This window comes from Curcuma longa, chromosome 8, assembly GCF_044706935.1.
Source record: "Curcuma longa cultivar G26 ecotype Majalengka, Jawa Barat chromosome 8, ITB_CL_G26_1.1, whole genome shotgun sequence".
Lineage (NCBI taxonomy): Eukaryota > Viridiplantae > Streptophyta > Magnoliopsida > Zingiberales > Zingiberaceae > Curcuma > Curcuma longa.
In genome coordinates, this window is record NC_133868.1 from 12120892 (window position 1) to 12148550 (window position 27659).

At 36.0% G+C, this 27659-nt stretch overlaps 2 protein-coding genes across 3 annotated transcripts; both read right to left on the bottom strand.

The window, feature by feature from the left end:
- Positions 1-6594: 6594 nt before the first annotated feature.
- LOC141833691 (pectinesterase inhibitor 9-like) lies at positions 6595-7440 on the bottom strand. Its single transcript, XM_074721179.1, has one exon. It carries the CDS (start codon positions 7425-7427, stop codon positions 6828-6830), a length of 600 nt encoding a protein of 199 aa, XP_074577280.1. The 5' UTR covers positions 7428-7440; the 3' UTR covers positions 6595-6827.
- A 3327-nt stretch (positions 7441-10767) lies between these two features.
- LOC141833467 (uncharacterized) lies at positions 10768-27368 on the bottom strand. 2 transcript variants are annotated; one of them, XM_074720921.1, is made up of 9 exons: positions 25827-27368; positions 25562-25699; positions 15672-15743; positions 12583-12624; positions 12401-12490; positions 12203-12304; positions 12021-12113; positions 11809-11888; positions 10768-11733 (listed from the first exon to the last, which is right to left on the bottom strand). In XM_074720921.1, the coding sequence occupies exons 1-9, from the start codon at positions 27183-27185 to the stop codon at positions 11010-11012; spliced, it is 2700 nt and encodes an 899-aa protein (XP_074577022.1). In that variant the 5' UTR covers positions 27186-27368; the 3' UTR covers positions 10768-11009. The 2 variants fall into 2 exon arrangements, with proteins under 2 accessions (XP_074577022.1, XP_074577021.1); XM_074720920.1 differs by having other exon boundaries at positions 12197-12304.
- Between the last annotated feature and the right edge of the window lie 291 nt (positions 27369-27659).

Genomic DNA, 27659 nt, shown 5'->3' on the forward strand with positions numbered 1-27659 from the left:
GGTGTAGGAACCAAACAATGGAAGTCTTAATCGGGAACTAGGCAAGTGGAAGTTCTAGCGGGGCTAAGCGGTGGAAGTCCTAATTGGGAACTAGGCATGGGAAGACCTAGTTGGAAACTAGGCAAACCTAATTGGAAACTTGGTTAAGTTCAAGAGGGTCAGCTGGGAGCTGAGTACTTGACAGTGGAAGTCCTAGTGGATCAACTAGGAGCTTAACACTTGACAAAGAGAGAAATCTTAGAGGAGTAAACTCTAAGCAAGTGAACTTTATAGGTTAGTTAAACTAAGTACTAGATTTTACATGTGTTACTTGTTGTTTGCTTATTTATTTTGTAGAAAATAACATCTAGACAAAGGCTCGAGCGAGACCAGTTGGGAACTAGTTCAGGTCATCAGACTCATGGTTTGGATGATCGAAAGGCAGTCTGATCGACCACAATTTTGATCGATCGGAGGTTGACATGATCGAGTTCATATGAGCTAGTTTGTGGATAAGTTTTAACCAAGATCCAAGCGATTGGAGGGTATCCAGTCGACCAATAGGTCAAAACTTAGCTCGAAAAGGATCGAGTTTGCAGCTGAGTTGGCAAAAAGGATCGAGTTTGCTGCTAAGTTGGCAGAGGTCCAATCAACTAGAGGAATGTCGATCGGGCTATATAAAAAGGGACTTGAGGCAGTCTCTTCTCACATCAACTACAAGTATCCATCTTCCTTTTAGTTCTCGAAAGTGCTTCGAAGTTCTACTCGTGTGGTCCGGGAAGAGTCAGGAGAAGTGTTGCGGCACTTAGGGTTTCCAACCGGTTCATCACAAGTTTGTCTTTATTGTTTATGCTTTTATTTACATATCTTTTCTATACTTATGATTGCCTTACAAACGTGTAAGAGGTTTCTCCGCCTCCAGAAGATTTTTGGAAAGAAGAAAAATACTAGTGCTCATGTTGAGACATAGGTGAAGTAGGGACTTGGGGGTTGTTGAACCACATTAAATTTTATGTCTTCATTTGTATTATTATTTCTTTCTTCCACTGTGATTCTAACATCTCTGATAAAAAGAAAAGAAAATTGCGATTATGCTATTCACCTCCTCTAGCGTCGAAAGGATCCTACATGAGCGACCCTAATACTTATGTGGCACTACATAGAAATGGCGATAATAAATTCCAATGGTATTTTTGGACTTTCAATGTTTGTGAAAGAGTATTTAGGTCCTATCTACGCAAATTTATTGGAATTGATGCTACACATATTAGTGGCAAGGATCTTAGTGTGTTGTTGATGACAATAGTAGTCAATGGTAATTAATGACAACATTATCCCATTTTACTTTGGAAATACTGAAGTTGAATGTGGGTCTGCCTAGGAGTGAATTTTGGATCATGTAAAGAAATTCTTTATTATCGATCCATAGTCATTAGGCATTGTATCAGATTGACATCGAGGTATTATATCAATGATTAGGAAAGTCTACCTAACTACCCATCATGCTTTTTGTTGCTATTATTTGTCTTGCAACATGGTAACAGATACTCGGGATAGACTAGCTTTAGGCTTATTTTAAGCAGCAGCAAGAGTTAATATAACATTCCAGTATGATTGAGTAATGCAGTCCATGCTTAAAAGTCATCCAAATGTGTATCAATGGCTACAGAATATTAATCTTAAAAAATAGGCTAATGCACACTTTACAGGACAAGGTATGCAATACTAACCATCAATTGTTCAAAGAGTTTAAATGTTTTGTCCAAGGAAACACATGAACTTCCCATTAACGAGTTAATCAATAATACTAAAAGAAGGTAGTTCAACGGTTCTTTAATTGTAAGGAGGAAGCATCAAAATGTTAAGGTGTTTTGACACCCTATGTCACCAAAGAAATTAAAGAAAGGAGACAAAGAACTAGACAATATGTAGTCCACCCATACTTCCAAATTGAAATGGAAATACAAACATCAATTATTTCATATATTGTTGATTTGGAAAGACATTGTTGCAACTGCGGTGAGTTTCAAATTTTAGGACTTCCATGCTCACATGTTATTGTTGTCATCACACATCGAAACATAGATTCACAATGTTATTTTGAGCATTATTTTTGTCAGAAAATTATAAGGACACTTACATGGATCGTATTTATCCATGTTGAAGCAATGAATTTTAGTCCAGTTGTTTAAACAATATTATAGTTCTACTCCCCTACCCCCCCCCCCCCCCCCCCCCCCCCCCCCAGCCTTTATAGCTTGGTAGGTGAAAGAAGGCATGGGCATGCATCAAGTCCAGACATAATGGGAAGGTGAAAAATAAATACAGTAGGTGCAAACAACTTGACCCTAATAAAAAATCTTGTAGAATGCCACTAGCTCCACCAACTATTGGTACTTGAAATGAAAGTGTAAGAATAACAAACATTAATGCTGTTGTAAGTCAAATTGTAAAAATTAATACAAGTGTTTACATTGTTGAATGTATACATTCTATATGTGATAATCTTCATATTCTATTGCAAATCGGTTTATTGTAATCTCTGATAATCTTCATATTTTGTTCTTAGCAGATGCGTTTTCTTGTATCTATATATTATATTTTGAGTTATATATGGTTAGTTGTTTTACAATTTAGAGGATGTATTTTTATTTATTATACTGTGTGTTATACTGATTTCTATCTTTAAATGTAGGGTGGTGCAGGTTTTTAAAATTCAACACTACAGTGCTATTGATTTATAAGAAAAAGAACCACAAAGCATGCAGTTGGATCTTGTTTCATTGTGAAACATACCTTGAACTTGGTAAGTTTATAATTAATATATTTATATTAGAATTATTTAATTAGTAATGATTTGATTTTGATTTAATTATATTTTTTAATTTTCAGGAGCATGAGTTACAGCGACCTCCTACTTGTTGGAAGAGTTTTACTAAGACACACAAGTCCAAAGATGACACATTTATCGATCCTCGCTCGTAGGCATTAGACGTAAGATTTTAAATTTTAAATTTATTTAACAATTCAGTATAGTAATTATTTTTTCTAATTCTAAATTTTATATTATTTATTTTTAAACAGGCTAAAATGTCTGCTAGAGTTGCATAGGTGGCTCAGCCTGCTGTTGAGAGAGGTGAGAGACAAACTCTCTCAACCGACCAGTTAAATGAGATATATTATGATGTGGTCAGTGGGAGGAAGAAGAGCTCTACCCTCTACGATCTAGGGTCCCAGGCGAGAGTCGTATATGATCGTGTGATGGCCCCTAGAGCCAGAGGTCGTCTTAGCAGATCATCTTCTGCGATAGAAAGCCCTAAAACAAGAAAATCAAGAATTAAAGAATCGACCTCCACATCAGAGGCGCAATATCAAAAGTCTCGCGAGGTCCAATTGTGATACGAGCAGATTGTGTAGCAGATGCAGTCGTGGAAGGCATGAGTCCACCTGGTTGGACCCAAGATGCGGAGACTCAGGACCCTAATGATCATGATTAGTAGCTGCCTGCGAGGTATGTTAACATTTGTTTATTTCTTTTTTTTTAATTATGACTTGTAAATATGCATTTTTAAAATACCTTGTTATCATTGATTTATTATTAACCTATCTTATTGTATTTTTTTTGTAGGATTGGATATTTTAGCTTGATTAGTTTAGATATTCTTCTTAATTTTTATTGTATTTAAACATTTAATACAGTATCATTGTATTGAGATATTTGTATTCAGATATTTGTATATGTATTTTTGTATTCAGATATTTATATTTAGATTGTTGTAGTTCTTGTGATTATGATTTCTTTTAGCTGTTTTATGATTGACAGTTGAATTGGAATATTGTAGTAGTGTGGTAAATGATAGTTGAATTGGATTGTATATTGTTAATGGAAATGTAAACAGGGAATTTAGATAAATAAATAAAAATATTTTTTAGAAAATTAGAAAATTAGCATGAAAATATTAATTTTTCATCGCTAATTAGCGAGGAAAGTTTATAATTCCCTCGCTACTTAACGACGGAAATTTATAATTCCGTCGCTAATTTTCTATATTTTTTTAAAATATTTTTTTTATTTAACAACGGAAACTTATAATTTGTCGTCGCTAAAATATTAAAGGAACAATGTTTCCATTTGTCATTTTAGCGACTGAATTTTAATTTTTGTCGCTAATTAGCGACAGAAATATATCGTTCCGTTGCTAAGTTTAGCAACGAAAATTAAAATTCAGTTGCTAACTTTAGCAATGGATTAAAAAAATCCGTCGCTAATTGTAGCGACTGAATTAAAAAGTCATCGGTAATTAACAATGAAAATTTAATTACATCGCTAATTAGTGACGAAAATTAAATTTCCATCGCAATGATGACATCAGCGATAAAAAAAATAATAGAAAAATTCTGTCGTTAATGCGTTTTAGTGACGGAATATTCCATCGCTAATGCTGGTTATTTTGTAGTGAATGCACAATTCAACGAGCGACGAATGCACAGTTTGTTGCTGAATTAGCGACAAATGCACAATTGACACTAACTTTAGGATTCATTAACCCTATATCCCCGAAATCAAATCTTTTCTTTCTTCCTTTCCCACTCGCATCATTGACCTCCGCATGCTACCGACTGGTTCTCTTCAACTTCTGAAGCACGCGACCTGATCTATTACTTGGTGAGCCGATGGACATTGGTAGCCCAGTAGCCAGCTTGGAGGTCGTTGGCAGTCGACAACTGACCTTGGGCCGTGGTTCGGTGGTTGTAGGTCGGTGGCCACGGACCAGTGGCCGCGAGGCCCGTGCTAGCTGCAATTAATTAGCATGGACTTAAAGTAGTTGGAGACATGTTTTTGTTCACCTACTTTAGGTATATATTTATAACAATAATTACATATTGATAGTAAATGTTATTTGATATTAGTTATTGTTGTATCTAGCTGCAATTAATTATGTTTCTATTGATGTGGTCTATACTATCTTTTATTTATAAATTTGAAAATAAGAAAAAAATAGAAAAAAAGAAGTTGGATGTATAAAAAAATTTACCTGAATGTCGAAGTTTAACTTATGAGTTTATTATTAGGTTAGAACATTTTTAAAATTTTATATCTAGTAATGTTAAGTTTATGGATGAGAATGAATTAAGGTGTCCGTGCAGAAAATATCATAATAAAAAAATTTTACAGTCTGATACAGTTTAAAAACATCTGTATAGATTTGAGTTTATCATAAATTATTATAATTGAATATATCATGGTAAACCATTCATATCTGATGAGGAATATAGATGAAACATACAAAACTCAATTAATAAGGATCAAAATTATTATCATCAAGTAAATCCATAACAAGGCTCAACTAATTGGATTTTGATAAACAGAAATAATTTTGATAGTTTAAATAATTTTAATTAAATTGATAAAGGAATATAATAATAGTATATGTAAAATAATTTTGATTAAATTAAATAACTTTACTTTATATTGAAATAAGAATATTTTCAGAATAAAAATTATGTAAAAGCGTTATTTTGACGTTTTAAAAAAAGGAACGCACTTCTTTGAATGAAAACGATAATAATGACGCCCTTTTAAGTTTTTTTTTTCTAAGATTTTAGCAAAAATGTTTTACTAAATTTAATGTTAGCATCGCTGGAATAGAAATTGATATAAGTAGCCCTCAACATGCATGTTAAGCATTGCTGGAGTAGAGTGATCTTGGTACAGCGTGCAGACCAGCAGCCACATTCATTTACTGGTAGGTGGTGTCATGGCGTGTGTCAGTGTGTGGCTACTTCTCAGTGCCCACTGTAAGAGCTAGCTAGCTAGATAGATAAGAAGCTCATGTTGCTTAGACAAATCTTGTTCGGGCCCCTACCATTGCTACAATGACAGCTTGCGTTTGAGCATGCTAGTCATAAGTAGCAGTGGGTTCCTTGTTGTCATGCACGTACAAGAGATAAATAAAGGGCGATCGAATTAAGTAGTTCAGAAATTGATGAGTTGCCAGCATGAGCTCCAGTGGAGATGAATTGTTGAATTGGCAGTATGCTATGCCATGTGAGATGATGAGATGGCAGAAATATTTGAGTAGACTCGATCTAACCATTGTTAAAAGTTCAGGCAGATTTGGTCACTGTTGTTCGTGTAATAATTGTCATGCAACAAGGCTTGTCGGATCCATCTCGCATTCAAGTGGGCGTACGTCAAAATCGCCCATCTGTTCTCTCTTTGTCTCCTTTGCCAATTTCTGCTCCAATTCCAATCTAGACGACAATTATAGATTTCAAAATTTAAATTCATATCCTGAGTTAAGACAAACCAAAACACAGAAATAGCTGTTCACTCCATGTGCTAAACATTTTCTAGAGGCCTAAAGTTGATAAATGCATTCTTCACCTGCTGTGGAAGATCTTCTTCCCATGCATCAGTTGAAAAAGGTTAGTAACTCACGACATGAAACGCTAAAGTAATTAAGCTGCTTCAAACAACTGACAAATAAAGCAATAAACTCATGTCGGTAGCTTGTACTCACCCCTTCCTGAGTGTGAAACTCAGGCGAAGACGGCACTATCAATCCTTGTTTACCTCTTTCCCAAGTTTTGTTTTGCTTCAATGCAAAGAAAAGAAGCAAGGTCGCAATGATCTATGTTGCAAGAACTCAGATAGTAAGATCAACTTCCACAGCAACACAGCATCGATCACTACTATATTTTACATTAGTTTAGGTTGATTTAGCCACCCTATTTATGCGGACGCCCATATATGGATTTGACATGGATGGCAACGCCATTAAGCGACAAACGAAAGCTCAAACCTTATGCTAAATATACGCGGCCGAAGAGAGTGCGAACCGGGTTCAGGTCCTCGGCTGGAGCCGGTTCACGAGGGCCAGGGCATTGCTGGTCACCTGCGCCACCTCCACCACCCGCTTCCGGATCGCCGAACGGACGGCGGGGCCGGCGTTCTGGGAGACGCTGTCGAGGCACGTGCTCTGATCGGTGAGCGCGGCGCTGACCCAGGTCTGCACGTTGCTCAGGTGCCACGAGAACCGCAGGCTCCGGGCCGGCCCCATCCGCCCGATCTCGCGGATCGAGCGCCGGAGCCGGTCGACGCTGTCGCGCATCGTCTCGAGGCAGTCCCTGACGGCGCCGGCCTCGCGCGTGCGGCCTGATGTCGGCTTCCCGCCGCACATCCGGCTCACGAAGGCCGAGGCCGATCTCGCCTTGGCCGCGCTCACGGAGAGCGCGGCCGCCGCCACGCTGCGGGGGCTCCGCCGGACCGGGGGCGCGTAGGTTGAGAGGTAGCGCTCGCAGAGGTGGGGGTACCTGGTCGCGCGGCAGGAAGAGCGGATGAAGGCGCTGGCCCTGTGACCGACGGCCGGCGACGCGGAAGCCGAGGCGCAGATCGCGGCGGAGGCTACGAGAACTAGAACTAGGGCGAGAATGCGACGCTCCATGATGCTTCCACCACCCCCTTCTACCCTTGAAGCCGAAATTAGTGAGGAGTTTATAAAAGGAGACTGGTTAGTAGAGGTGGTGGGGGGTGTCACGTGATTTGCTTTTGTTGTACAGTAGGTGTTATAATTTGATGCCCATTCCCTTTTTATTTATTTTTTATATAAAGTTCATCCGGTAAATATTTTTTAATTCATGATAAATTTAGAATATAATTTTTTTTTAATATTCATCTATAGGGCCAGCTCGGATTCTGAGGCACGAAAGAAACTCCCATATCGATATGAGATTTAACAAAGTACGAATTTACTAGACTCCGGCCCGTATCCTGTGCGACCCGTGTGCACTCCTTCGACCCCTCGCCATTGCCGCCGCTGCGGCTTCGCCGTCTGGCCACCATCGGCCGCCGCCCCGGGCAAGATGGAAGCGCGACTAACAGGTGCACCGCTTAGCACCGGATTCTGACCGGATAGTGGTCGGAATCCGACGAATTCGATCGGAAATGGACTGCCAATGTCGAGCAACTGATTCTGGCCAAATCGCGGTCGGTCTCCGACTGAAATTTGGTCAAAAATCGATCACGATTTGGTCGGAATCAGCTACTAGTGTCAAGCGGTCAATTCCGACTGAATTCGCCAAATTCCAGCCACTTTCCGGTTGAAATCCAACGTCAGGCTATGCGTCGGCAAGGTGCGCGTCCATCAGGCGTGATGCAGCGGCTGGACGGCAATGCGACAGCGGCTGAAGCCGGACTGGATCGGATGGGAGCGCACAGGAGCGTACGAGGCGGACCGCAAGTAGCAAAACTCTAACAAAGTATACATTATACACAACCTTATTTCATAGTATATAAGATTATTTTTACATTTTAAATTTATGATTTTTAAATCACGATAATAATTTTACTATTACATGAAGACTTTTCTTTATTTATAATGAAATTTAAATTTATTTTTTAATTTATTTTATTAAAAGTTAATAATCATTTATTTTTTTAATGGATATCAATATTTAATTTATATCGATTAATCCTAAAATAATTAATTTAATTTTATAAAAATTTTCTATCGATTATTAAAATAAATTAAAAAGAACAGATATCCATCAATATTTTTAAAGTAATTGTTCATTAAAAAAATTACCCATTAATTTATAAAAAATTAAGACTTCATCTTTAAATACTTAAAAAAAATTGAGAAAATATCCTTGGGGCATGGTAATCATGCTGTTGTGAATGATTGTATTCTCCTACCTTTGCTTTGTCTCTATTAATTGATGACGCATGGTGTGTGTTTGGTGTCAGATCTGAATTCAAAGAATCCTTTCCATCCCTTGATATTGAAGTGTGTGAATGAACAGTAGATCTCTCGTAGCACAAGAATCAAACTCTTGCTATGGTTACTTCATCCGTTAGAAAAGAAAAGAAAAGAATCCCTAGGGAAAATAAATCCCTAGGGGAGAAAAGGAAATCTGCACCCGCGCAGAGTAAACGGAGGATAGAGAAGCACAGGTTCGAGAAGGGTGGCACACCGTTCTCGTCATCGGAGTCCTGGTGCGAGAAATAGGGCGGCGTCCTAGCATTGCTAGAGCGTCCCGCGGACGAATGCGAGGGGGATAGGGAGGAGGAGGGAGAAATGTGGGCCTTGCGGAGGCTGAGCTTGGGGAGCACGGCGTGGATGAATCGGGACTTGGAGGGCTTCTCGTCGACGGGCTTGCTCCCGGTGCGGTAGAAGTAGGAAGGGGGAGGAGTGAGGGGAGGGAGGGTGGCGGCGGAGCTGGTGTGCTTGGGGGTTCCGGGCTGGGACTCCCATAGGAAGGGGACGGCCCCGGAGGCGAGCAGGGGACGGCGGCAGAGGAGAAGAAGAAGAAGAATCGAGTGTGCCGGCGGCAGAGGAGAAGAAGAAGAAGAATCGAGTGTGCCGGCGGCAGAGGAGGAGAAGAATCAGGTGTGCCGGCGCAGAGGAGGAGAAAATCGGTTGCGCCGGAGGAGAAGAAGAGAAGAATCGGGTGCGGTGCGAAAGCGGAGTGAATTTTTATTTTTATTTTTTTTGTCCGTCCGTCGCGTTCCGCCCGATTTCGGGGTGACAAGTTTTGAGAAGAAAATGATCCGCTGATGGATCAAATTTCCTTCTCTTCCTAAAAATTTCGAGAGGTAAACGAAGGATGCATGCATGCAAGAGAAACTTTTCCACAGTTTCTCTTTCGGCACCTCCAAGTAAACTGAGCATTAAATCACATCACTCGTCTGTCGGTAACAATAAAACAAGATCAATAGCCCCGAGCTTGGAGCATGCCCCCATGATATACTTTCCTAATTACTCAAATATTCATAAATATATTTTTAATTATAATATATTATGAATTAATTTTCTTCAATAAAAGAATAATTTTAGATCGTTGATTATAGAGCGACGAGTCATTCAAATTTTTTTTCATAAAATAAAATTGATCATCATCAAAATTAATCGATTTGAAAAGTTAAATATCTAGAATATCAAAAAAAAATTAATGAAGGAAAGGAGATAAAAAAATAAAAACTCATTAGAGGCAAAATTCATATAGAGAAAACCAAATTAAAAAATTTTATATCAATTCAAAGATTATAAGTTGCACTCTAAACTTTATTTGTAAATTTGACTTAAAACAAACTTGAAATAATTGTTCTAAATATACTAAAATTCATTAAGAATAGAATTATTCTCTAATCAAATAAATAATATAACAATTGACACTACTAAATAATAAAATTAAATTTAAAATTTATTATGGATTCCTCAATTTTAAAATATTATTCAATTTATTTCCTTAAATTTCAGATGGGTCACCTATTCATGACAACAAGATTAACAATAAAACTACTTTGAAAGTTTACATTAATTAACAATACTACTTTTTTACAGTTAGTAGTCCACTCATGAAAGTTATGGTGGTGATTCATCTGTCGTGCTTTTATTTTTCAGAACTTATGCTACCTTCCTTCTTATCCTTATCCTTGACTATTCCTTTTTATCTCGTGGAGTACATTCTCATAGGATCAGCCACTTCATCATTGTATTGTAAGATAATGATCTAAGCAAGGTGATCAAACTAGACAAACTTGGTGAGTTGAGTGAACTCCACGAGATGGATAGCTTGATGGATTGGATAACCTGAGAAGAGACTACAGGACAAATACCAAATAAACAAAAAAAAAACACATATTTCATTTCCAAGAATAACCATTTCATTCCTCAAGTTATTCCATGAGGCATGTGTAGGTGACGAAAGGAACAACCATTTTCAACAATGTGACATTGCACATACCCAAGTAAAGGGAACTCCAAACACATCAAGGCAATGAAATGGCAGGTAATATTCCACTGCTCATCACAGAACAAACTCATTTCCGCGTTGCTCATTTGACTCACAAGTCAGCACCAAAATCTGCTGGAAATCTAGCATGTAATTACAATGAATAGCAGAGGGAACTGGAGTATTGATGTTTGTAATATTTAGATAAGGGTAAAATGACTAACTAACAACCTCCAATTTCCTTTCAATTAGTACCATGGTCTATTTCAAAGTGAAGAAAGCAAGAATACTTGTCATGGCTGCTTTAACACATGGAATCGTGCCAGATACTTATCATAAGGGAAAAAGCCAGCTGTGACAATCCGTTTGCCATAAGTTCGGCCATGCAACGAGTGTGCTGCAACACAAGCTGCTTCTTTCCTTAGGAACTCCACAAATATACTGCCTGGTTCAAACACAAATTCATCACCATCCTTTTTTTCATCCTTTCCATCATCAGTTCCTTCTTTGTCTGCTACTGCTGCAGAATCCATACTAGCAATTTCCACATCCTTTTTGCTTCCATCCGCTTCATTTGCAGGTTCAGCAATAGTATTGTTCAGGCAAGCACAATTTTCAATGTCGGTGCCCACCATATCTAGTTTTGGTGAAGATGAACAAGGTATCAGGCCAATCTCTTCATTCATGCTTCCATCCTCATCATCATTCTCCAGCTGTTGGCCAATTTCCTCATCAGCTACCTGTTGTGCCTCTCTTGCAAGAGCAGAACAATCAGTCCCATGGGTGATTACAGACTCCCTGAGGGGCATGTTAGTGTCATTGCTTATATCTCCTGGCCTTTCAATGTCTTGTTTAGGCATTAGATCTTGAGTGTGTTGATTCTTGTCACCTGGATCCTCCATTCTGCATTCTATCTGGACAGAATCTTGATTAACACAGGTTTCTTCGAAAGTTCCAGCAGCACCTACTTGGTCATTGTTGTATCTTACAATGTTGACTTCTTTTACACTTCCAAACCTGCCAATTCAAACACTAATACATGATGATGCTTTAGACATCTGGGAGTAATGACATACACGGAAAGATACAGACCTCATGCACTCCAAACGTACATCATCTAATATTTCCTCCAGTTCGGATTCAGAAAACAGCTTAAGTTCCTCCTCAGTGAACTTTTTAGAAATAAAAGTTAGTCAAAAGGTAGAAATGAAAATGGGGCATAAACACTGACGTTTGTAACTTTGTATCACAAATGAAGTTTGCATGTTTAGAGTTGAAATTAAACATTATTTGGTTTTGCATACCACATTTTTTAAATGAAGGACTTTAGTCGATGGGACCAGTAGTGGTTTGGCATGTGCAGGAGTATCATAATATGGAGCACTTTCAGCTTTTTCCTGAAAACCATTATAGTGGCAGGTCAGACACACTTCTCATCAACCTAAATATGAAATGGATGACTTCCAAAAGCAGAGAGTACCTCAACCTCAAAATCAGGAAGAGCTTGCACTACAGTTAGAATACATCCACCAAGCTTCATCCCATTTAGCCCAGCACATCCCTTTGAAGTAATCAAATGGTCTTCATACTGGCGTACCAAATTTCAGTATCAGACACTTCAGTCATGTTAAAGCATAACAGTAAGAAAATTCAGGAATTAGGTATATGAGTCATGAATTTGTACCTCAAGAAAAGCACACGGTCCATTAAGTTTCTTGTCAAACCCAAAGTGAAATGATTTAAGATTCCCATATGCACCAACAATCTCTTTAAGCTAAAAGAATAACTCAAACAGTTGATGTGATTGAAGAGAAGTTGCACAATCATGGACGATGGTATTCTTCTATTAGATCTAGACAAACATACCATATTAGATGAGATATCCTCAGAAATTCCTCCTATGAAGATCTGGAATGCAAAATTTAACATAACCAGCATTAGATGTTGAGCACATTCAATTATGAATACCATAATTAGAAATATCAACTAATTCAACCTTTTCTATAACTAACTGGTTCATTTTGTGTATAAAATTAATAAAAAATTAATCAGCATCAAGGCGTGTTTTTCCCAACTATTTAGGGTAGAATATATGGATGCTATCTGGCCCTGTGAGTCTACATAACCAAACATAGCTTTTGTCATCCTATATAGCTTTTTTCTTTAATCTCCCTCAAAGCCTTGCGCCTTCCACTCTTATCAATTCAACCCACGTAACTACAAAATTTCTTGGTTCATCACCTTTGGACATATTTATGTCATCTCAATCTATTTTTTCTCATTTTATCTATTGGAGCACACCTAATTGCTCCTCAATAATAATATTTTTTCTCTTATCTGTTTTAGTAACCCTGCTTGTCTCTTTTATAATCCCACATTTACAACTTAACATTCTCTTAGCTGCTGCATTAATCTTTTCTATATGTTACTTCCTGACATTCCAATACTGATCTGCCATGTAGGACGGATTATGCCAGACTAATGAAAATTTTCTTTTCAAACAAAGAGGCATACGATGATCACACAAGACAACCTGAATATCGTCTCCGTTTCAACCACCCACTCATTAACCATTGATATCTTCAAAAATCATGCAAGAAGACAATAAATATGTTTAGGTGCTTATGTTCATTTTGGTGATTTCACTATGGTCAATCCTAAGGAACTAGTAATAACAAATTAGGTAATTTGTATATAATAAATAGCCCTTACATTCTATAAAATTGAGAGTTGGAAACGTTTAGGCATGGAATCCCTTCACGTGTTTTAAATTTAAAAAGTAAAACTCCAGCTTAGCCCCTGAAGCTTCAAAAAATCTCCATTTGTATCTGAACTTCTAACAATTTGGGGGACCCATAAATTATTTAATGTGTCCATTACAAGACCTCAATAAAATAACAATGTCCAATGCTATCCTAAGCTCAAAAAGAAAACACTGGCAATGCATCGCACAAGGTTGGAACTATTCAGGAAAAATCATCATTTTACTTTCCCCACTTAATTGGACCTTTGTTTATGATCTCCACTTAGTAAACACTTATCTGCTAATGAAACCTAATCCACACGAGGTGCCACAATATATGAGAGATTAAAACCTATAGCCATTTATCCAGATGCTTATAATCAAGGTTTAGTGTTCAATGTGAGAATCTTGATGTTCAAACAAAATGATAAGGTTTTGCTACTACAAATGCCAACATTAATATGAATTTCAATTTTATAAAAATACAATTCATAAACAATATTAATATAACTTAGAAATGTTAGTATAACCCAAATATTAATATACCACATAATCAATATTAATACAATTTACATATTAATAGAAAATATATATTAATATACCTTATAATGAACAATAATATAACTTACAATATTGAAATAACATAAATATTAATATACCTTACGTTTAATATTAATATAATTTATAATTGATATTTTAATATAAAATAAATATTGACATAACTATTGATATAATGTCCAAGTAATAACAATATGATATGTAATTTACAATTGATATTAATATAAACTAACTATTAACATAATATAACTATTAATATAATGTATAAGTTACAATAATATAATATAATTTATTAGTTAGATATAAAACCGATCCACTCCATCCCAATCCCAGCTTGTCATTCAAATCCACAAGAGTCCTTGTTCTAGATTGGTAGTCCCTCGGCTCATCATCCTACATAAGCTTCTTTGCGAGCAAGTCCTTGCCCTCACCTTCTACTGAAAACACCACCACTTCCTCCTCCAACCCCTATCCCCTCATTCCAGAATCAAGACCTTTCATCATTCTGAAACCAAAACTCCCACCTCTCATTCCAAAGTTATGAATCCTTGTTGTCTCACGGAAGCAACATTAAGTTAACCTTGCCTTCACTCTTGCTAGCCTCAGAATGTTTCAGCACACTATTTCTGACTTGGTTGTTAGCCAACAGAGTGAGATTTTCATCTGTGTTGAACAAAATGACACATTAAAACCTTGCTATGACATGTTTTTCACGACATGACAATAAGGATCTAGAGGTGCTACCTCATATGCTGGACTAATATCACTGATTAGTGCTTTCATCACACTCGGATTTCTCATTCTCTGTTTCATTAGTAAGCATCTATGGACAAAGATAAAGCTTTAATCATACACACTGGAAGGATAACACATGCAAGCCAATTATTTATATGTATGATATGAGAATAAGTACCTTCTAGTAGAATCATCTATCCTTTAATATAGTTCATTTTTCTAATTTCTCTATTAAAGATGATGATTGAATGACTAAAGGAACCTTACAATAACGGAATGATAAAGGATAGGAATCTCAAAATATTGAGTTGTATTAAAACATGTTTTTAGTCCACGTTGCCAACAGTTTTGACCAACGCACAGGAATAGATAGGATGGTCAAGAGGTGAATTTCAAAATCACATTTAAAAGCTGTCAATTCAACTAGCATAGCATGTGCAGTTTATTTTTTTATTGGTCAAAAAATCAAGCATAAATATGTGGGGTGGAGCATGATCAACCTTGTCAAACTTTTGTTAATGACCTGATAGTTTAGGTTTATACCTTTACTCAACTTGACATAACCACCTTTACATGAAATAAAAAATTAGACAAATTTAACAAAGCAACTTAAACACAATATATAAATGGTAATAATTAGGATGAGAGGACTAAACAGGACAATAACATACATGTGTATCAGGGAAAGCTAATGAGCTAATGGAAGGCTAACACTGCTTGTGACTGTGAACTCTGCATAGGGATGCGAGAGAGACTAGAAATTTTGCTAAGCATTGGACTGGACCAATTAGATCTGATCTAATATGTTTTCCTTAGTATGCAATATTGTCGATCAAGATATAACAACTAACCAAACACAAATGACTCAGTCATAAATATCCAGTGAATTGAATATTAAAAGAAATTAATGAACAGGCACCTTGTAGGGTGATTCCCTCACAATATCAGCTACCACCCTTATCTCCTCCGGTTCTTTCTCTGGAGCATCAGTCTGCATGAAAATAGGAACTGTCTGAAAACCTGCTACAGAACATCAACCTTAATATAAAAAACATGTTGAAGAATGAAGACTCTAAACAAGAAGCATCAAACATTCACAAGAACAAAAAAAAAAGAGAATATCATAGATGCTCTAAAAAAATCAGATTGTAGATAGTGGTCTATGTGTGCACGTGCAGTATATATCGATCCATTGAAAAGGAAAACCTGGTGATGATTCAAAATAGAAAAATAACTACTAGTTTCAACTACAATCAGTGACATGTCATCACAATGATTATGTGCTTTTACAACTGATGAAAGAGATAAGCGGTAGAAATTTCACAAATGAAAAAGATTTTGTATGAGGCATATAAAACACAACAAATTAACATCCCTCTTAAAGAATGGAATCAGCTACCACAGGAAGTACTGGGTGGCAAATACATCAGTATGCTACAGTGCAAATGGAGATACTATACTGAACTCTTTTACATTCTTAAATTCTTTTTATTGGTGTACTGAGGCATAAAACACTCTTAGGTATTAGTGGTGTAATGAGGCATAGTATTATAGCTAGAGGTAAGCTAAAAAATAAACTCCTTGGAGCAACATTTTTTTCTATCCTAAGTCTAGAAGGGTCGTTGGGATTTCTCATGTCTTAGGTTTACAAAACTTGCTTCACCTTCCCCTCATATTAGACTTGTAAGAACTTGCATTTGTATTAGATATTATTTGATAGACCACATTCAAATCTGAGAAATTTTTTAATAAACCTACTGATGCAATAGATAACTATTGGTTCCATTAATTCGCGCACGAATACCGAAAGCAACATTCTAAAACCTGTCGATTCTATCAAAGAATACCAGGAGATAGGCAATCATACTCGACGTTTGGGAAGAAATGGCACAGCCACAAATATTATTGATCAAAAACTGTCCCAAAAACAATTAAACAAATAGTTTAAATAGACTCAAATTGTAACCCTATGAAAAATGAAAATATCCCTAAAACCCTAACTCGATAAAATAGTAAAAAAAGACTAAAATTGCTTCTGTTCCCACATCATTCTCCCCATGGTAGAGAAAATTCACCCTCGAATTATTGGTCATATCATCATCCGAAGCATTGTCGACGCATTGCTATCTTCTCGATATGATGCAATGGAAAAAAAAAATCCCCAAGTTGAAAAGAACTCATCTTCGAGTTTAGAGTAATATTATGTGGTAACCTAGGAAAAAGATCCTCTGGTATTAACTCGATAAAATTTGCTAGCAACTGCTACACTTCTGTTGGTAAATCAGGATCTAAGGCTATTGGATTCACATTGCTACTTTCTAAATGTTTTTCACCTCTATTATCATTGTTCCTAGACTTCTATGCTATGATAACTTTTGCTTCAAACTTATCAAGGCATAGGCATGTATACGCTCGAAGAATTTTTGGCTCTTTCTACGCCATTATGGATAGAAATTGTTTCCATCCAATTGATTTTAAAAACAAGTTGCTTCTTGTACGTTGCAGAAAGTCTTTGGCATATCGCTTTGGCAGTTTTCTCTTCTACATTGCAATGTCAAGGTCTTCGAGGTTAACTTGGCCATCGAAATTTCTATCCAACTCCTCAAAAAATCGCCTTCCTTCTGTTTCAGTGTAACTGAAGAAGTCATGCACGTTGTCTTGGACAAATGGTGCATCCTCCACCAAAGTAGCAGGTACACCTCCAACCCTTGCAAAACTCAGATTCAAAAGAAATCCATCAACATTTCCTTTCTTTCCGTCAACTAACCCCTTTATTATTTTCAAGTGATCAGACTCTGAAGCTCTAGAAGTTGCTGGATGATCGAAGTTCTTCGTGTTGTTCCCTTGGAAACCCCAATTACTTTCTCATCCATTAAATTGATGCTATGTATCTTCTCTTGTCATGCACTTCCCGTGAATTTGATTGACAACTGCAAGAGAGAGATGTGCATATCTACTCCACCCATATGATAAAGTGGTTGAATCAACAACATCAAGGTATATCAACAAGTGGTCTACATTATTTCCCTTGGGCAAAATCAACACTCATCATTGTTGATTTTCTGGTGCAGTTGCTGGCTTGACTGATATAACTTCCATCAGTTGAGGTTCCTCCATAAACTCTTGATGAGGTTTCTCCTCGTCCTCTTCATCATCGTCGTAAACTGGATCACCGACTATTTCGATTTTGTCGTCCACATCTTCCTTATAAATAAAAAATCTTCATCAAAAATGTTCTCTTCCTCTGAGTTTATCCATTGATTGTTTTAGCATTGGACCGGACTTCCTCTATTCAAGATTCCCAACAACGTTGTCATCCTCTTTGCTAGCCGATCCATACACGAGTCAAACCGACTATCCACCACCTCTCGAAATCACTGCTCCATATCACGATCAAAAGCGTTGTCAATGTGTTGTGGTCTTCTCGGTGGCATGATTCCACAAGATCGACTTGGCTTTGATATCAACTAACGCAACGAATAACTATCGATTCTGTTGAGTTGCGCACAAATATGAAAAGCAACCTTCTAAAGCATGTTGATTCTATCGAAGAATACTAGAAGATAGACAACCAAACTCGACATTTGAAAAGAAACAGCACGGTCGCAAATATTATTGATAAAAAAACTATCCCAAAAACCATTAAATAAATAGTTTAAATAGACTCAAACCCTAACCCTATGAAAGACAAAAATACCCCTAAAACTCTAACTCGATAAATAGTAAAAAAAGACTAAAATTACTTCTGTTCCTGCATCATCACTCACAATAAGGTATTCATATTTGACAATGGACACAAAAAAGTAATTGGTCCCTAGGAATACCATTATGTTTCAGATGGGATGAGATGGGATGACCGACAGAGATGACATGTTTCACTATTTGTGAATTGATAGACAAAGATTAAGTTTAAATTAAGGATTTCAAAATTTCTCTATGTTGCCCACTGAATGAACTATGCAACCGTTACTAAATAAACTGGAAAGTTTATGGTGCACTTTCATAGAAGAAATAAGGAAATTGAAAAAATTATCATTTGAGCATCATAAATTATCTTAGCAAGTTCCTACTCAGGAACGAACTTTGCATGATCTAGCCCTTTTAATATGTTTCTCACACTTGGTTCATCCACATATTAATATCCTTAAAAATAAAAACTAGGCAGGAACAAACAGGAAGTGAGATGCAATGCCTTCAGATAAAATGATAAGGTATTTAGCATAGAAGACTCGTGTATATAGATTAGTTTCTGTAACTGGGAAGATGACATGATCAAATAATTGAATTGTGACTCGGAAAAAGAAAATCCCTTAGTAGATGCATTGTTGTACCTTCCAGGCACAATGAATCCTAAACACACTTTGTGTCAGGGCCTACCATAAAAGGAGGCCTAATGTGTCAGCACAAGTATAATGTCTACATGTCAAACCCATGGCAATAGCATGGTGAGCCCTAACTAGGTATAAAGTGCTATACAACAAGACCAAAAAACAAATTTCTCAAAATTTCCATTAACTGATTACTATTTTCAACACAGGAGAGAACAACAATACCAAGTATATATCATTAACATAGTTCAAGAAATACACTTATCTTCTAGTAAGGAGCAATCTAAAAGAGAATATGAATAAATTCATATAGAAGTTGAGCTAACAAAATATAGCACACAAGTTTGAAAATGCAACTCATGGACAGTTGATTAGAATATATTTCTGCATAAAAACACCAAAAGTATATACTGGGATACCAATTGTCTGAACTTAGAAAAAGAAAATATATAATGAAAAGGAGAGTTAAAATATAAAGCATATTTATACAGAGATACCAAAAAATCAAACTTAGAAAAAGGCATACATATAGAAAAAGCAGAGTATAATCTTTGCATTATATGGCAAGGCAAATTATAACAAAAAAATAATCTTTGCAGGGAGCAAGAAATGAAAAATATGGGTGAAGAAAAATCAAATAATACGTATTGCTTTTGGTACACTTGCAATGACAGTGCATATCGTACCAAAATGTTGAGAACCATAATAGAATATGATACTATATTTGCAAGTAGTGGACAAGTTCAGTTCTTCATGAACCAAGTCGTGATGCCTCAGATTGTGTAACCTCAGTCCCACAGAAGGGCCAACATGCTTGTCAGTAGTTCACTAAATATCATTTTGTATAACTTGCCATAAATTTAAGGCAAACACTGCAGAATGATTCTCCAAGAAGCGACTCTATTAAAAGTAAATCACCAGAAATCAGTGTATAAGCAGTACATCTTGCACAACACCTGGAATCAGCTTTATAAAATCCTCGCTTTGTCACGATCATGAATGTGAATTATGATACACCCAATAAAATTACCCTATTTAAAAGAGATTTCAATGTGATAGTCAGACAATGTTTGATTTGGGAAAACAATTACCACTGCTATTGCAAACCCAAAAGGCAAAATAGGTTAAAAAAAAAAACTGCTAATAGGAACCTCAAAAAGCAATTTTCAGGAATGTCTCAAGAAGAAAAAAATTTGTGATAACCAACTAATCCATCTAATTCCAAAGTTTAAGGAATATATAGTTAGGTAAATTTAGTCCTAATCTCCTACAAAGTAGAAAACTTAGTATGAAGCTTAAATTGAATTTAACTTGTCAACACCATCAACCATTCCTCAGCTAAGATCAGATACCATTAAAGCTCAAACATTGAACAAGTACCCACATATGCAAGTCTTCAAAAGAAAAGTAATTACAAATATGATGATTTAGTACACTAGTCAGATGCATTATTTGCTATAATCAGCAATAGAAATTAATTCTATAAATAGAAGTGAGGCCTCATTTGATTAGCAGAGAAAGCATTCCAGTATTTCAGTCCATTTGTAATCATGGAAAGGAACAACAATAAATAAATTGGAATTGAATGAAGTTTACATGATTTTCAATATCATGGTGAGGAGAGTATCAGCTATAAATTTGGTGGAATGAATAACCATATTGGGAGAAAAGATTCCAAAGAAAATATTTTAGGTCTTTCTCTGATACAACGGATTAGCCGACCTCAACTAGTGGGATAAAGTTGGTTATTGTTGTTGTTGTTGTTGTTGTCGTCTCTGATACAACGGATCATTCTTATTCACTAATCTCAATTCACTTATTTTATTTATTACAGGACATGAATGATAATGAAGAAAGCACCATTCAGCATCCAGATTGAAATAAGAAACAAGTTAACAATATAGACACCAAGAAAGTCAGATTGAGAAGTCATGTTCAGTCGAAAGCAAAAGAATAAACATTTTTTTAACAAACAAAATGAATTCAACAAAGTACATTCAATGGAGCATGTAGTGGATATGAAAAACTATCAGAACCACAATTGCTAAAGAACCAAACACCAGAGAGAAATTTATCAAATCATAGGTATACAGATGATCAACTCACTGATATGATCGATATTAGTTAAAAATTCATAGTTATATCACCAACAAAACATTCATAAGAAAATGTTGATGAAGCCAGAAACATGATGACAGTAACAATCACCAATTATAGGTGGCAAAAGGGCTCTATCTCTCCACACAGTGTAATACCTACTGTTCACAGTACATAAGGATTTAATTCACGATAGAAGCATTCAAAATCATAATTTTTGATGCATATAGGAAATATGACAACCTTTAACATTCTAGTCCCCTAAAGGGCATGGGTAAAAGATTCAAGAATATCTTCACCCGGTGACTTACCATTAGGCATTACTCCCTCTCTTCACCACTCTCCACCATTCCCCTGTGCCCTCCCTCAAATAGTCATGATTCAGGTGGCCCTCTGACTGAAAGACCACCCATAAACATGGACTGTTTTATTGGTTTGTTTGAAAATATGATAGACTAGCTAAATGATAAAATCATAAATCGTAATTGTTTAAATGAACCATCAAAACGTGTACAAGAGAAAATTTCATAACAGGTGGGATATCAATCAAATGATTGCTAGAAATTACTAGAATTTGTGCTTAAAGCTTTCAAATAATATGAGGTGGTTATAGAAAGGTTTCTTTGCTGCATTCTACTAGAGTGCATGGTCTAAAATATCATTGCATTCCATGGGCATGGGTGAAGCCAGAACAGGGTTGACACCAGAAAATTTTATATGATTTGCATTTTCTACATGAAAATTATCACTTTGTCTCCACCTATACCATGCAAGACCGAGCAAGGAATCTTTCCATGAGTAGAATTTTAGAAATCGTCGCACCTATTTTCCAAAATGCTCCTCCACCCAACCCAAGTGCATTCTTTGGTAAATTTGAAAGTATGGTGCATTTTTTGGGTATTTAATAAAGTGTGGGTGTGCCCTTTAGTAAAAAGGCTGGAAGTTTGAATTATACAGAAAAATTTTAGAGACTAAAAGTTTAAGATAAATAGAATACAAATTGAATATATGAAATGTAATCTCACTACAACAACCAAGTCTTATCCCGCTAGATGGGATCGACTAAAATGTAATCTCACTAGCAAAAAAAAAATTAACGAAGTAGTTAGAGGAACATGAAATCTCAATAAGTAAGAGTTTTAGGCATATTGCATCTATTATTTAACAATAGGTTATTGATAAAGATATTATTAATAAGATAAGTATATACATATATGGTCAAAATGGAGAGGAGCTTTTGAAGTCTTATGTGATCAATGTATTCATATTCCCTTAGGCTAAAAGGAAAATTTTAGGGCAAAAATCAAAAGTACGCCCCTTTTTATTGGAATCGTCAAAAGGACGCACCTTTTTTATTTATTAAAGGGTGCCCCCTCCCGCATCAGTATATTTTTGTTTCCGAAACTACCCTTATTTTGACATTGTTGTAACCGTTACGGGTTCATAGCTGCTATAACATGGACCCTTCAACTCTGATCAACACTAATAAACTATGTTGTAATAGTCTTGTTCATAGTTGCTAGAACATGGGCACTTCATCTCTGATCAACACTAGTCAACATTATATTATAACAACACTTCGACTCTGATCAATATTAATAATACTGTGTTATAGCAACTACAGTTCATAACTCTTGTAATATGGACGTTTTATCTTTGGTCAGCACTGATCAACATTAGTCAACACAGGTCAGCATCATGTTATAAAAGTTATGAATCATAGGTGCTACAACATAAACAGTTTATTTCTGATCAATACTAGTCAGCATTATGTTATAGCAGCTATGGGAGCATAACTGCTACAACTGTCTAGTTGTAACAGCTACAAAATCGTAGTTGTTATAATTGCGTAGCAGCTATGATCTTGTAGTGTCATAATAGCGCAAAAAATAAGGCAATTTCAAAAAGTAAAATGTGTAGAGATGGGATGGAGCGCCCTTTTGATAATAAATGAAAAATGGGAATTCCTTTGACGATTCCATTAAAAAGGGGTTCCCTTTTGATTTTTACCCATTATAAGAGTATGCTAAGATAAATGGGTTGAGTTACTAAAGACTATAAAATAAAAGATATTAATATTCATGAGCAATTAAATAATGAGAAAAAATAGGTTGACATGGCATTGAGTTTGAGATGTTATGGACATTGTTAGATACAACTAATAGACTATATAACTAGAAGAGTTGAATATGAGTAAAAGGTGCAAATGGTAAAAGGAGACCAAAGAAAATTAGTTAAAAGTAATAAAACTTTAACTAAAGAATATAGTGTTAATATTACCATGTATAAGCACAATGGAGGGATAAAATTCATGTAGCTAAGTTGAGATAAACATGTCTGACGATGTACTTATGTTAGCACCTCAAATGGCAAAGGTATGTAGAAGATTAAACTAAGCACCATATTTTGATGTACATAAATGAAATTATTATGAAAATAGAATCCTTATGAACTGTATTTCTCAAGGTAAAAAGAACATTAAGTTGAATATACTTGAGAAACCCAAGCTAGTGATCTAGAAGCAACAAAAATCAATGTCATTTATTTATCTAACTTGATAATGATATATTGACTTTAATTATTTTATATTGTTATCTTAACTTGCATAATAACACTCATAAGATACATTTGATTCTTTGACAGTGATCTTAAAATATCATGAGATAAATCCAAGTGACTTATGCCTTTTTTTTCATTCTTTTGTAGTGTTGTGCACATGTAAATTGCATGTAGGTCAAATAAAAAAAAAGGGAAATTTTGATACTCCTTATTTATGTGATTTTGTTAATTTTGCCCATTTATTTTATAAATGAGTGATAGTAATGATAAGGTGAATGTTACCACAGTGAAGAAAAAAATACACTAATTACACAATCGTCAAGTGGTTGTGGAAGAATTGATCCATTTTCTCATTGATCTATATAAAAGTGTGGAGTGCCACAGGAAAGATGATATATCCACCACGATGTGTGCCACTAACTGAGAGTTATTCTAAAAGAGAAGAGGAGTTAAAGAGTTAGTGGATTTAAGGTAATGTTGTCAGTTTTCCTAAATAAGGGCAACCCAATTAGAGAATGTGGGATATATTCACTGTAATCTCTTCAACTGTGAGCAAACGATAAAAAGGAAGAACAAGAGACGATGAATTTAAGGGCATTTGATTTTGGCTTTGAATCAAATAAGGATTTTGGTTTTGTTCCAAATAAGGATTAAGTACAAAATCCATGACCATTTCAATTTGTTGCTTAATAGGTTGAAGAGGGATAAGCAAAAGTGATACCTAGCCAAAAAAAATGATGAACTTTAAAATGAGAATTGTTATCTAAACCTCGGCCTAGCCATTACCAGTGAGTCTAACAATAATTACAGTCAAAACATTCTCAACCGAAAGGCAATCCAAGTCACCATAATATATAGCAAAGAGAGACAAAACTAGTGTAACAACTTCAACATCCAATTTAAAGAAATTAGATGACAAGGTAAGAGGTGAACTAGTGATTAGAGAAGAATATATAGTTGCTTCTTTAAAGAGGAAGTCAGGAGAGCAAACTTCATTATCATGATATTATTATTCACCATAGTCCAAAATAATGAAAACATCATTCACAAGAACACAACGACAGGGGCATGGATCGGTTGTTAGTGAAACCTATGTTATTTCAACTCCAAAACCCAAGTCATTAATATGCCAACAAGGTTCACACGTGCTAGCCAAGATGAGAATCAGACCCTAAACCAATTAGAGCCACTACCAGCAGTGTTGATACAAGGATGGCAATCAGATAAAGTTTATGATTAACACATTAAGGTAGAATCACCTAGTGTGAAAATGAATGCGATTAAAGTTCATCATACTTGAGTCTTAACTGACTCTAGTTTTGCTATGACATATGGTGATTAAGCACCAGAGTTCCAGCATCTACTTGTATTCATATCTTATAAATCATGTTGATTCCAATTCTAGCAATGTAAGTCCAACTTCCATCTTTCAACAAAGATATATTGATTGGCATGTGGATCAACCAATTAAAATATGCTAACAGCAATAGATTAGATAATGAAAATTTTAATGTTAACCTTATATGCAAGTTGCAAGACCAGATGTCTCATTCAATGCAATAAAATAATAATCCAAAAGTTGAAATAATCCACCATTTGATCATCAGACCACTGCTTTTTACCCACACAATGCATTTAGCTTTATTTAATAATCATGACAGTTAAAATAATATTTTAAAAGATGAGACCCGCTGTGGTTACTGATTAATAGACAAGGCATAGTTATAAGGTCCAAGTTCAATTATCAATGTACTTCACAAAACTTTCAAGAACTTAATATAAAACAAGTTACAAAAACATGAGTAACCAATATTAAAGGCCTTACTAATGCTTCAACAAAGTCTTTTGGCCTTCTGAACTTAAGAAGTGCTCCAGAGAATGACCTTCCATCAAATGTGAGGGCCGAATTAGCATCCTGGGGTGTGAGAAATTCAACAAGAGCTTGATTTCTCTCTTTATGTAACTGTGATATAGTAATAAAATTATGCTAGTAAGATTATATCCTCATTATAAAAACAAATAAAATGGAATAAAGCAAGCAATAGCAAACTATAAATCAATCATCTATTTGAAGCAACATTTCCACATACTATGCAGTTGATACATGGACTAGTTCCTTTGATGTGATTAACACCTGACGATACTAACAGATCATTAAGAAAATCCACTACTGACTTTTCAGAGGCTGATACAGGTAAATTTTCTACATAAAGCCTTCTCATAGGGCGGGTCGCTTGTGTTAGCTGCACAGAATCAACAGATGCACTAATCCCAAATGGTGGAATCTCTGCAGCAGGTGCATGCAGTGGAATTTCGGTGGCCGCTGTGACTGGTGCAGTTAAGGCTGGCTCTTGTATCTTAGTGAAAGCTGTCTGATCATTAGAAGGCATCACTCTGAAACCAGAATTCCTTGACTCTGAAGGAAGCTGATCCCATTTGGCAGCTTTCCGTTCTTGTGACGGAAGAATTGGTGATGGACTCCTATGAGGTGCCTCAGGTCTCCTCTTCCTAGGAGAGTAACCACCGAGCCTACTCCCATGTTTGCGGAAATTGGAAGCATTATACCCATCATTCGCTAACGTTCTCAGCTTGTCCTCATCAGGATGCTTTCTCCTTGATTTTTCTTTGTGTGATGAAAATGATGAATGTTCATGCTCCCATCCACGATAGGAATGCTTATGTGCCTCAGGAGAGGACCTATAGTGTTCTGGTTCACGTTCTGGGCTTCTTGATCTCCTCCTTTTTGACTTGGGCTCTTCAAAATAAGGCTTTGTTGCATCCTTCCTTCTATCATTTCTTTCAGCATATTCTGAATATTGAAGTCTCTGAGAATCATACCTATCAAACTTTCTCAAACTAATGTACTGAGTTTCTGATCTATTTTTTTCATTGGAATAACAATGTTCCTTTCTTTGTATCTCCTCTCTTGGTTTTCTCTCTCTATCCTTATGTTTATCCTTTTCTGTGCTATGTTTCAGTTGTTTCCTTTCCAGATCTTTTCTGAGACTTGTTTCCATTTTGTCATCTCTGCCCCTATGATTATTTTTCTTTTCATTCGTTCTTTCATTATCCTTGCGGTTACTTGTGTAGTTTGATTTTGACACCTCATTAGCATCAAAATCAAGCTTGTGCTTATAGGTGCTCCCTAAATGACCATCCTTTACCTTCATTGCTTTTGCTTTTGCCTTGATAGAGCTTTCTTTCTTCTCATCCTTTGATTCCTTGGTGCCCTTATTGGTCCTCACACCATCCATTTGGTCTGAAGTGAGTTTTACATCATTTTGTGCCAAATGTTCCTTCAAGCTACTTGTTCTTTCTTTACCATCAGCTGTGAGTTTCTTTTTTCTCTTCAACATTATCTCTTCAAAACTGCGAGGTCGAGTGCGTGCAGAGGTTCCTTCATTACAGTTACCAGTCACCTCTTTTCTTCTATTTGTCCTACTCATCATACTTTTGGCAAGGAAGCCTAATGCTTCCTTAGAATATGTAAAAATATTCTTGAACTATTCATTAATCATCAAATAACAAGAAGATTCTCTTTTCATTTCCCATATTTTAACGCTCCCTCCAGCTAGTTTCACTAAGATGTCATACAAATCGCAATGAGCCGTCTGATGGACAGCTATAGACTTTGCAGAAATCTGCATTAAAAAACAGTAGAATGATTGGGATGTCAGCATGACAAGTAAAAAAATTTCTACAAAAACAGAATAATTGTGGACATTAGGAAAAAAATAAAAATTGCCGTCCCAGAATTTTTATCCATATTCAATCAGGTAAAATCCAACTCACTGATCATGACATTAATCAAACTCTTGCTACACCCTTTCAAATAACAAACTTTGAAACGACAATCAATGTTTCAAACAGAGTACACCTCGAGAACTAATCATGGAAATCAGAACTGAAAACGAAGACGAACT

Excerpts from the sequence above, each read along its gene's own strand:
- LOC141833691 (XM_074721179.1), bottom strand. The coding sequence starts at position 7,427 with ATGGAGCGTCGCATTCTCGCCCTAGTTCTAGTTCTCGTAGCCTCCGCC.
- LOC141833467 (XM_074720920.1), bottom strand. The coding sequence starts at position 27,185 with ATGATGAGTAGGACAAATAGAAGAAAAGAGGTGACTGGTAACTGTAAT. Across the intron at positions 15,744-25,561 it reads AAGACTTTGTTGAAGCATTA|ACTGATGCTCCAGAGAAAGA; the intron begins GTAAGGCCTTTA and ends ATTTTCATGCAG. Across the intron at positions 12,625-15,671 it reads TGAGGGAATCACCCTACAAG|ATCTTCATAGGAGGAATTTC; the intron begins GTGCCTGTTCAT and ends TTTGCATTCCAG.